This window comes from Odontomachus brunneus, unplaced genomic scaffold, assembly GCF_010583005.1.
Source record: "Odontomachus brunneus isolate Ranch 3 - 2012 unplaced genomic scaffold, Obru_v1 Obru_scaffold_001, whole genome shotgun sequence".
Taxonomy (NCBI): domain Eukaryota; kingdom Metazoa; phylum Arthropoda; class Insecta; order Hymenoptera; family Formicidae; genus Odontomachus; species Odontomachus brunneus.
This window is the reverse complement of record NW_022639451.1, coordinates 3,658,009-3,670,390: the sequence shown is the minus strand read 5'-3', so window position 1 is coordinate 3,670,390 and position 12,382 is coordinate 3,658,009. Positions and strand designations below refer to the sequence as shown.

The 12,382-nt window shown below is 41.3% G+C and overlaps 1 protein-coding gene across 4 annotated transcripts in view; it reads left to right on the top strand.

Annotated features, from left to right (window-relative positions):
• Positions 1–12,382, top strand: part of LOC116850949 (zinc finger protein 2 homolog) — a 148,441-nt gene that overhangs the window by 95,410 nt on the left and 40,649 nt on the right. For 3 of the 4 annotated variants that reach the window (XR_004379508.1, XM_032829864.1, XM_032830080.1), the window contains exon 1: positions 11,035–11,759. The exons of the other annotated variant lie outside the window; for it this stretch is intronic. Coding sequence is in view for 2 of the 3 variants with exons in the window: in XM_032829864.1 (XP_032685755.1) it covers positions 11,753–11,759 (7 nt within the window). In the remaining variant the exon portion in view is untranslated. Of the gene's footprint in view, positions 1–11,034; positions 11,760–12,382 lie in introns of those variants that run through there. 4 annotated transcript variants of the gene reach the window in all.

Sequence of the window (12,382 nt, the reverse complement as noted above, 5' to 3'; positions counted from 1 at the left end):
TGTACACTCGGGCCCAACATTACCCATTATATTCCCCCCGAGCGTATCTTACACGTTTTCAGAAGTTAAACCTCTCTACACTACTTACTAAAGGGGAGAATTTTATAGTAAAATTTATTACAGATATTTTGAATCTCGTAATCGAGAAGTAGATCGATCTTTCGCAATAATTGACTACCTTTTCATTTTATATTTTAGGGATTAAAACGTTTTATTGCAAAATTAGCTACGTTTCTAGCGAACTTTATTACGTTTCTTTGCAAGATTGACTTTACTGACAGTCTATTTTCCTGCCCTACAGGAAACATATAATAAAATTGAGAAAAATATAGAAAAAAATATAATATTCTCTCTGTGTACACAAAGAAAAAACAAATAAATTCTCGCGGGAAAACAAATAAGAAAAAGTTTACTGATGGTACTTCTACATATATCTATCTGAGCTACTTTTGTACGATGTAAATGAAGAGCTTTTGTACTCGCATCTGTACGGCTAACTAATTTATTTATCTGTGTATGTATAATACATCAACAGAAATTTCTACATAGAGAGAATTTTATAGTAAAAATTACTACAAAATTTTGCAACCGAAGAACAGATCGATATTCTGTCATAATTGATTATCTTTTCATCTTATATGTATTATTTATATTTTAAGAACTGAAATATTAAAAAATTTGCTACATTTCCATCGAAATTTATTATAGGTATAATTTGAATAGGTATTCCTTAGAGAGATGAACGTTACTTACAGTCTATTCCAGAACTATTAAACATTGAAAGAATTCTGCAAGATTGAAAAGAATTTATACGAGAGATACCATAATATTGTCTCCGTATATGAAAGGATAAAAAGGGTTTTCGCATCTTTGTGTTTCGCCTGCTTTCTCTTCGATTATTAAAAAAAGAAAAAAATAGATAACATTTAGCTCTAGAGTTGGTGACAAAACATGACATTGCATATTGACTTTTGTCGCACGAACATCTCATAATGATTAGTCGAGAAATGACACGAACCCCCAAGAGTTGATGGTCGCAACAGTGATTTGGTGTCAGGTGGGCACTTTTTTAATTTACTGTACGCGCGGCGACGAAATCGCGTGCAATTTTGTCTTCTTTCGTCTCGATTTCGGTCGAGGTTTTCGAGGAGGGAGGGAGAGAAAGACAGAGAGAGATTTCGCGCATCCTCGTCGACCGATATGGCGGGAAAGTCTGCGGCATGAACATTCATTCATGCTTCCGCGTACAAAGACGGAGCGTCGCCTCGGAGCGGTTAACGTAACGGGCATATTATCCCTCTTTCTCCTCTTTTCGCTGGGACATCGTGGCGATCGTTTCTTTTCGAAGGAGTAGGCGTCTCCCGAAATTTCCCGCGGCCCGGCTTGACATCACTTTCTGTCGCTTCGCCGATACTTTCTATCGGAGAACGCCTTCTTCCTTCCTGACTTTGTTCCCGAGGTAGTTATCACCTCGCGGATGTGAATGGCGGCGGTGCATTTGTGCAAACATGTTGACCGTAGTAAGAACTTCGCGAAGACGACGCGACTGTGCAAAGAAAACTTTCGCGAACGACCGTTATACGTCTGCCCGATGTCAGGCTGCGTGATGTTCGCTAGTTCTCATACGCCCCCTTCCTCTTCCGATGCTCTTACGCATTCGCCAAAACGATATCGCGCGATATTTGCGCAGCAGAGCCAACAATGTCAAAAGTATCGACACACGCAACAGGTGGACATTTTTTGGGGGAATTGTATCTCTTTTGGATGTTGTTGCACAACTCAGAACAAACATCCTCTTCATTGACGCATTTTCATCGAGAATTACGTAACTTTTACGTACCTTGTATGTATAGACTTCTTTTGTGTATTATTAAGAAGCGATATTAGTGTCCAATAAATAAAATATGTGGCCAAAATTTATGATTTTATTTTTTTAGTTCCCGAGTCGAAGACAAAAAAGCGTTGACAGATTTAAGATGACACTTGCTTCATTTTTCATCTCTTTTAAATCCTATCGGAATTTCTAACGCTAAGGAAATAATAAAAAGATTTTAGAAGAAAAAAGAGAGTATGTTGTTTTGTTTATCTTTCTTTAGCTTTCTTTAGAAATAACGGTAAGTAAGTATTTGTGGCATCAAAGGACAACATCCAAGAAAATATAAAATATCGCCATTCGAAATCGCAAAAGCGAATGTTTCATTCAAAATTAGTGTGAATTCTGATACCATATAAGCGAATGTTTTGATCGATTCGAGTGAATATGTTTCTCTAACGGTGGAACACATGAGATTTGCTGTTCAATTTTAAGCAAAAAATATTCACTCAACGATTCAGAATGCAGAATTCACTCTGTGAAAGTGAAAAATTACTCGAATTTTGGTCAGACTCATACTTGTCACTCTACTTTTCGAGTGAAATTTTACTCCGAGAAATTCAGAGAGCAGATCGAGATTTCTCATCAATACCTCAAGTTCTACGAAACCTACAGAATTAAAGTAGAATCAAAAGTTTACAGATTGAAAATTAAAAGTTCGTCAGATATATACGCGTGTACGTGAGAAACATTTAGAAATACGCAAGTTTAATCATGTAGCGCCAGCATCTTACATAAAGAAGAAGTCTCGGCACAATGTGTTGTTTGTGAACGATGCTCCTTTATCATTCTTCCTGTGCCCGATCTGAAAATAACCGCAAACGGATCTCTGTTCCCTTTTCCTTTTTCGTGACGGATGCGAGATCGATCTCTCTCCTGCAATCGCGAGGTCTTTTGTGCCGCTACCGGATTCCACGGTGCGACAGTGCTTTTTCTTTCTCTGCTCCTCTCCTCTTCGTCTTCGGAGGATACTCGCCGTCAGTGTGGACTAAAAACGTTAACTGACAGACCGTATTCGATGCGAGTGGATTTTCGCAATTATTCCCCTCTCATGCGCTGAACAAAGTATGAAATGAGCGAGACTTAAAAAACGTTCTCAATCGAGCTATATGCTGCGGAGTAATATTGCCAATTTTCAAAACTACCCGCATACTACTCGATATGCACATTCACTTGTGCCGCGCGCGTAAATATTAGGAAGTCCGGGAACGCGCAGCGAACCACTTTCGTACCGCGGGTGCAATCGGTATGAAACAACGGCCGTTTCACAGCCGCGACATCGCGGCAACATTATCATTGTAATTGCGTTTCCTCGTCCGAGACGTGACGATTAATGCGTGTTGGACGCGCAAAGTTAACTTCGGCGAATTTATGGATATTACTTCAATTTCCAACATCATAAATCGTGCACGCCAAATTAAGTTGTACCTGGACGCGCGCGCGCGCGCGCGCGTTTACGAAGGAACCGATATTAATTGCGAGATGTAATTAGTGGCCGTGCTTGCGCGCACGTATGTGTCGCTCGAGAAAGTGAGTGTACGCGCGGTGAACGTCGCTGTTTTAACCGCGAACTTCCGAAATCGGAAACGAGCGGCGACTTCCCATAAGGTGGTCGATAATCGAAGAACACGCGTCTCTCTCGAGACAGGACTCGAGAGTGTGTCACGAGACGTGCACTCGCGCGATTAGCGCCTAACGCCTGTGTCGTGGTGGCAATAACGGCATCACGGCGGTTATTAATAGTGAGTACAACGGGTGTTTACTCGCGGCTGATGGAGACATTCGTTTCAATACGCTCGTTTCCCGTGCGAGCGCTCGAAATAACTTCAGCACAACCGAGTGTGACGAAACTATCTCGTTTTCGCACCTTCTGCGAGCCCCGAAGGTTAGCTAACTTACTGCAAATTGCAACTGAAATGAGAACCAAGTTGCAGCAACTGTGTTTGCCTCGATCGAGCGCGTATTATTGCACGTAATTGCACGTTATTGCGAGGTTGTTTAAACACCCAAGTCGAAAAATCTTCGGAAAAAACTGATTATTAATCAGATTTATTAGACAGTAACTGTTCAGAGACTGGGCAGGGAAATACTGGCTAACACTTCTTGTCTAGTTTTTGGTCAAAAACTAAGAAACAAAAATGGCAAGTAAATGCTGGACAATTACTGTTTAATAAAAACTTAGAACACATACTGATAACAGAAATTAGGCAAAAAAATGGTAATTAAGAATAAAGCTGCAATTATCTCGATAATGACTAAATTTGCACGTATAAAGACTCTATTTACTGAAACACAAGTTTCGTCTTTCGAATTTTGAATAATAAAGTGTAATATTTTGTAATGTATGTAAAATCGAATGATGAAACTATTTACTTATTAAAACTATTTCACCTTTTAACTACTTAACAGAATTCTATACAAAAAGAGGTTTAGTTAGAAACTGATCAAAAACTATCTAGTAACCATAATTCTTGACCAGTTACTAGTTAGAAAGAGGCCATTTTTTCTACTCGGGAGTGATTCAACGGATACATAAAAATATTAAAGTTTTAGTTGAATTTTGGCGAGAAAGTGTCTAACTCTGATGGATTATATCTAATATTTGAGAGAGAGAGAGGATTGTGAGAGTGACAGAGAGAGTTATTGGAAGAAAAATGATCCAATTGCGAAGAAAATAATATCGTAACCATTTCCTTATCAGTAACGTTCGTAAATGCGCTGCGGGGTGCTCGGCAAGGCGCCTTAATTCGTTTTTAGAGTGAAAATAGTGCATTATGGGACCTTCTTACTTGCACGATAATTATTACTTCGACGCAACTTTCGATACTATCTAATTGCGAGACCCTGTTCTCGCGTATTGTAATTTGCACGGCCATTACCGGTCTTACCGCAAGGTACACGTTATATCGCGACCCGATAACCAGTACATTATCAATCGTACTGCGCAATACGTGTACCTTTATCTTCCCGTAATAGCTCGGAGTTCTTCTAAGAAAGACGAGGCGCAAACGAATGCATTGCGCTCGTACACGTAACCTCGATGCACCTCGCGAAGGATGCCGTCTCCTCTCTCGACGTGGACGAGATGCGCCGAGGGGCCAGAGCGGAGAAAATGAAAAAACAAGAAGAAGATGAAGAAGGAAAGAAAAGAAAAAAAAAGCAATAAAGTGACGGAAGGGCAGGGTGAGGGGAGACCGCTCGCATTGTTCGCGCAGCTGTTTACCCAGTTTTCCAGCAGCGGTGGCATTGCAATGTTAATTATGTCTGCATTGTGACCGATACGTGGCATTCATTGCGCGCCACGCCGGGTCGTCGCGTAGATCGAATAGCGACGAAAACAAAGCGGGATAGATGCCGCCTCGATCGTGATCTATGCGACGATTCGCGTCACGGCCGAGCTAGCTAGCTAGCTAGCTTCGCATTTGCATGATGGGAGCGCGATCGCGACGAATCTGTAATCGCCGTGCGGATCGCGCGGGACGTATAAGTAGCCGGGCAAAATTCAATATCGCGGCCGCAAATTTGCGGACATGCCGGGGTAGCATTCTCCGTCGAGTTGACGTCGAGGTGGCGTTGCGGCCAAGCCCGCAATTTACCCTCGCGCACAAATCGATCTTCAATTTTACATTGCGCGTCCTTGCGTCACACAAATTACCGAGAATTATCTCGCTGGCGCACTACGAAGCGAAGGTGATGATAACGGCGGCTAATGAGAGCCCTTGTGCGACTGATGACTCGGTCGATCGTGATTAACCGTGCCCATTCGGAAACCCGCTGTAGAGCTAATCGCGAACGTTATCTCGGCAAGGTGCGCGCAGTACGTTAATCGTTCGGCTCAGACGATACGCCGGACAAATATACCGCGTATCACGCGAATACGTCGTTGCAAAGCGCCGATATAATGCGCGCGCGCTTTGAAAAAAGGAGGCAAACTCTATGAGTTCTTGCATACGGCTGGAAAAAGAATGAGAGAAGACCGGAAAAAGAACCGTGTCCAAAAGGTTCTTGGCTACTCGCAATCTGTCGAATTGTGACGTTAGATCATTAGTAAATAACATTCTGAAAGAGAGACGCGAGAGAGAGAGAGAGAATTCTTGCATGTCACAAATATAGTTTTTGTACAATAAAAAAAAGTAATAAGTGGTAAGTACAAACTATAAAAAATATGCCCGCTAAAACAATTTTCAAGTTCTAAACGCTCACGTATGCGATAATAGAGACGTCCGATGTTTCATCATTGCAAAAATAATTGGTCCATTTTTCGCAGTTATTAAGTCTATTTTTTGCATTACGTGAAATTGCGCTCACAGACAGTCGCAGCAATTACAGACTATCTTACGCCGTTGTCGATGTAGAGAAATTAAACGTGCCCGCGCGTAGCCAATGCGCGCTTTGCTCCCGTATCGTTTCGTTTAATTTCTATTATCCTTTCACCCCGCGATACTACACTATCGCGCGTATGAAATTTCCACTTTTACCGGCTTCAGAAACAGACCTACCACAATTACTTTATCATTACCACCACATTGTCCTTGAGTCGTACAATTTTGCTGACATTGGCATTACTTGTAATATATTTCGAGCTCATACATAGTTACAAGTTATGAAGTAAGTGACGTCCAAAGTTGCTCAGCGTTTTACCTGTTATACAGAAATTTAAATTGAGTCACGGTGCCAACTAGTTTTATCTCTTCACTTTTTTTATCTCATTAGAACTCTATGTTTAGAATTTGAGCATAAAGTTCTCAGTACAATTCGTGTTGATAAAAAAAAGAAGGAAGATAAGACTACTTCTATCACGGGAAGTTGCGCGTTTTCGTCTTCCAAGAAAAAAACCTCGTTTGATCCATGTAATTACGCGATCAATCTGATCAGAGAATGATTCGATCGCTATTCAAATGATCGAGCGAGCATTATCTGATAATCAAGCGATAATCGTTTAGCCATAAGACAGACGCGTGTCCCGGCGGCGATGTCACGTTGTCGATAACGAATGATACACAATCTTGACCTAAATCCAACAGTTCCCAGATGACAGCCGTTACAATGATGTCGGCTGCGACGTCTACAGCGATATATATTTAATAGACTGTCAGCCCACCGTAACTTATACCGCGGCTGTATATTTAAACATATGCACACACCTAAACTCCTTATTAACATTGTGTTCAACATTGTCAGAGGATGTCTTGTACTTGTACAAGACATCCTCCTTCTTGCTATGTCTAACGTAAAACAAAAGATATTTCTACCCTACGTTAGTTATCTCGATGCAGACACACAAAATAGCAATTGTGTAATTTTCCTTTAGGAGTAAGAAAGTAAAAAATAAAAATTTCATGAAAAATACAAGTTACACAATTAGTGAAAATCATTGAAGTTGCGTGAAACTTTTCATCTTCCACTCTAAATTTCTTGGAATAAAATTTCACTTAAAAAATAGAGTGACCACCAAGTCATTCGAATTCGAGTTTTTCACTTATATAGAGTGAATTCTTCACTCTGAATCGTCGAATGAATATTTTTAAAATTAAAGAGTGAATTGGATATACTTCACTTTCATAGAGATTTATTCATTCTAATCAATTAAAACATTCCCTCATATAAAGTCAAAGCCTGTTTTAAGCTTGAGTGGAATATTCATTTTTACTATTTCGAGACAGTATCTTCACTATCGTTTTGACTAAAAATACTGTTACTCTTCATTCATTTAGCATGAGATTTCACTCCAAGAAATTTAGAGAGCACATTCCAGCTTTTAGAGGAAAGATGCTATCCTGATATGATTGCTATCCTAATGTGACTTCACCCCATGAAGAGCTGATTTTTCCTGGTACGCTAACTAATAGTTAAATTATATGTCTGTCTTCGTTTTTCCTTTAAATTAGACAAAGACATGATTAAACTGTCAGTTAGTTTACCAAAAGTTACCAAGAGAAATCAGTCCGGAGACGAATACCTCGAGACTTCTAGTATGCATTTTTGTGACGTAGATCTTGGTTGCAATTCTGTAACATTGCTCAGACTGCCTCTTCCAGTACACGTGTTCCGAGAAGCGCACGTGTTCACGCTCGTCTAGAATACGGCAGATTCGTTCGACTCGTTGCGCCTCTCCTAGGAGAGGTAGCCAATAGAGAGCGATCCCGGCAGCGCCGACGCGTTTGCCTCTCCGCTCTCTCCTACTCTTGACGTCTCTGCCGAATCAAATCTAACGGCAGATATCTCGTGCGCGCGCCGGGGAATGCCTATTGGCGTAGTAAAATCGCGTCTGCACTCGCCTCAAGTTAAAATGGACGTGTAGTGATGGTAGAGCATGAGATATCGCGACTGTACTCGCGATCGAAGAGTATTTGCATCAGTATATATAAGATATGCAAAATACACTTCGATATACCTTGCATGGAGACACGTATTTGCAAACGCTTGAGTTGGCAGACCGCCACCTCCTGCGCCCAAAAACCTCACACATTTTATGCGACTTATACTTGTAAATCATATCTATTATTGAAGCAAAATTGTGTACACTATTAAGAATGCACCTCGCTGTGTATATAATATACGTTAATGCACAACGAATAGATATGCAAAATCGTTCTGTGCTATCGCGAGTGCAAATAAATCGTTCGACACTGACCTTAGACATGCATAAACTAGTTATACAGTCACCGCTTCTAACGTCAGAGAAAAGGTAAAAGATATAACTCCGATATATGTGGAAAAATACAACTGTCAATGATACGAAATCTCAGTAAGAAATATCGAAAGTAACAATTTGGATTTCGCCAGTCTGATGTGCTCAACGTCTGAAATTTCTTATTACTCCAATTATAATATGAGTGCAAGTATAAATTCCGATAAAGTAAAGGCGTGACAACAGCGTGATAATAATAGTAGTGGATCAGAAATATAAAAGTCAGATATCGTACAATTCAATGAAAACTCAAATCGAATTCTGTGATTTTACTTCAGACATCAATATTCCATTTAATGTCCACTTTGATATTCTGAAGCTTATATTAATTTCTTTGAATCTATCCGAATCGAAAGTTTAACCCTATTTTGGACCTAAACTTTCTAACATCTATTATTTAATTACAATAAAAAGCTCTAAGATGTACAAAATTATGTTCAAAAAGGGCCTATGAGAGCTAGGTGCAAGAAAGAAGTGCACAAATTTATTTGAATTACAAAGTTATGTATTACATTAAAGATGTTATTAAGTCGTAAAACGCATCAACAAACGTTTCGATCCTTCATTGGATCCTTTTCAATGTATTACAACGAAGTTACTACGGTGATAGATGCATTTAATTATTTCGGTACAGAGTGATTTTAGTGAAGAAAGGGCAATTGGGTCTATTGTAACTGAATCCATGTTCACACGTTATGGAAAGTTTGTTGCATGGGCTCTCAAGCAAAACACTCCACTTCACAATCAATTTTGTAAAATATAGTGAAAGTTCAAAGATTAAAATAGAACATTTTCCAGTTGATTGCAGTGTCAGAACTTAACCTAGTTACAATAGGTCAATAAGCCAATAGGACAATAGGCCTAATCAAAAGGTAAAGATAAATGTAGATAGGTAAACCAGTCATAAGTAAGACCGTTACAAATAATGATAAACAGAGAAATGTTTAACATTTCTTACTGGTTTGCATACCTACATTTATCTTTACCTTTTGACTACTTTACCTCTACTTTACTTTGACCTCTATCTTTCTTGCACCTAGCTTTCAAAGGTCCTTTTTGAATTTCTAACATCTGTATATTCTGAAGGAATATATGTTTGATATACATTAGAAACTGAAGTCCTATTTGGGATCTTTAAATGGCAGAAAACGCACAAAATGCCACTGATAAGTTCTAAAAAAGAATTCTTAATAAAGCTATAAGTTAAATAAAATCAAAACAGATTGATATAGAGTTCAGAGTACTAAAGTGGATGTTAAATAAGGTATTAAGATCGAAAGTAGAATCAAAATTCCTATTCAGGTATTATACTTACTAACTTTGCCAACAGGTTCTTTTTTAGAACCTACAAATACATTTTGTGCGCTTTTTACCATTTAAAGATGCTAAGTAAGATTTCAATACCTATGTGTATTAAATATACACTGATCTTTCAGAATATACATGTGTTGGAAAGTTCAGAGGTCTAAAGTCAGTCTAAGATTTTAAGATTTGGTTGAAGTTAGATATCGTAGGATGGAAATGGACCCAAACAACGTGTCCGAATTAGTTTTATTACCTCTCCGAGAGAAACACCCCTTGCTTTCTGTTACGTGACCAAATTGTTAGATAAGACCCAACAATCAGGCGAAATAAACACATTATGTAACTTAATCTTGCGCACATGCAACCCAAGACTGCCGGCGTCTGCTGCGTGCTATTAACACGTGCGATCAAGGGGAACGTCGTTGACAAACAGGCAATTTGAATTCGAGAACACCGGACGCGCCGCGATACTCAATCATTTATGCGCGGGGCGTCGCGGTCCGCTAATTATTCGCCCGATGATCTACGGCGCGTGTCGTGCAAAATAACGGAACTGCTCGCGTCATCTCAACACATGTGTGTGTGCGTACGCGTGCGTAGGTACACGTGCACTTTCATCCCCGAATCGTACCAACATCTCTGCGCTAATTCCAGCCGCTCTTTCCCTTTCCCTCTATCTATCTTTTTCTCAGCCTCTCTCTCTCTCTCTTTTCGTTCTCTGCTTCTGTCTCTCTCCGTCTCTCCGCGGCGACAATTAATCCGCTATTGAAATTTCGTTCGACACTGATACCGGAACACCTGCATCGCGGCCCCTTCCTTCCTGCTCCGCAGGAAACCGCCCACCGGTCTCGACGTTTAGGAGAGCATCCCCGGGACGACACAACGACGACGACGACGACGACGTGGTGGCGATTGTAGTGGGGTTAGAGATACGCGCGATCGCGCGTTTCCAGGGGACTATGCGATTTCCATGCGAAGGGGGAAGACGCGCGCGTCGTCCTCTCTCCCTCCTCTGCACCCTGCGCACCCCACCACGGGCACCAGCACGTAGTCGCGCGCCAACGTCGGTAGGCGTGGCCTCCAGGTAGCACACGCGCTCGTGAACACGGCGCAGGTGAGAGAAGAGTGAAACCCGGCGAGTGAAGCCAGGTAAGGGGAAGCTACCCAGCCGACGCGACGCACAACACACGCTCCTCCACGCGCGAGACCGTGCGTGCCCTCCTCGGCTACACTGGGGTCAGTCGGGGTCCTGCTCTTAGTCAGGACACTCCGAGAGAGCTCCTTCGCATGAGCTGATCGTCCAGACAGCCTACCTGTCGTCGGACCACTTGGTAATCGACTACTATCACCCGTTGGTTACCTTCGTCATATGTGGTGCAGGCTTTTTATCACGAGATCAAGAGAGAGAAGAGGAAATCATCAAATCGCCCGCGAGACTTCAAGATCTCGCAGGGGAGGTCGAAACCTTCTTTAAGTTGGCGAATTTTCTCAGTTCGAGTTGGAGATTCCGAGAGATACGAAGAGAGATCGTAGCGCTCACACACGTTCTCCGCGCTCGACCTTGGTGCAGCACGTGGCTCCGAAAGAGACTCGGTCGTAGTCCGGTGGCGAACGGGACCAGTCTCAAGGTCGCCCGAGGGAATACTCAATTCCGCGTTTCTTGGACGCGCTCGCCGCCGAGGTCGTGTTTCACGCGCGAGATCGTAACCTGTGCGAGAAAAGGACGTGTGCCACGTTTGGAAGTTTGACGTTTGCCGCGGACGATCTGTGTAACTCGCGACGAACTAATCTAGGCAGTGTTGGATCCAGATCGGGAATAGTGCGCGCGGTTCCATGAGCGGCGTGGAATTTTAGCGCATCGTTCGTCACAACATCTGGACGTAATGTGCGGTGAGTAGACGTTTGATCGCGTGGCTTGCAAAACGGTTCAGACACAATGGAGTTGGGAGCTCGACAAGCTGTCAAAATTCCGAATCACTGCCGATGAATCATATTAAGCGATTAATAATATAATTAACGATGTTATAACACCAGTAATAATTGATCCGTTAATAATGATGGTTCTCAGTTTTGACAGCCTGGTAAGCTGTCAACTTTATTGTCTAAACCGCTCTGCAATCCATTGTAGAACATGTCTCCGTGCGCAATATCTGATATCGTTGGTGAAAATCGCTGCCGAAAATAGCCTTAAATATCGGTACTATCCGCGATAACATGTGACGTTTGTTAACTGACCAATCCTTTTTAGGTTGCATCGTTAAAATCAACGCGAAAAGCATCAAAACGCCTTTTTGAGAAAAATTTTACTGAAAATTCGTAGTACACGTGAACTGACTATAAGACTTTGTAATCAAAAAATAGATTGACATTCTGCAGTAATTCATTCTATACTTTCATTTCATATGCGCTACTTATATTACTTAAATATGCTGTAAAATATTTGTTGTGTTTCCAGCGAAATTTACTATATTTCTTAGCAAGACAGACTTTACTGACAGTTTATTCCTATGGAC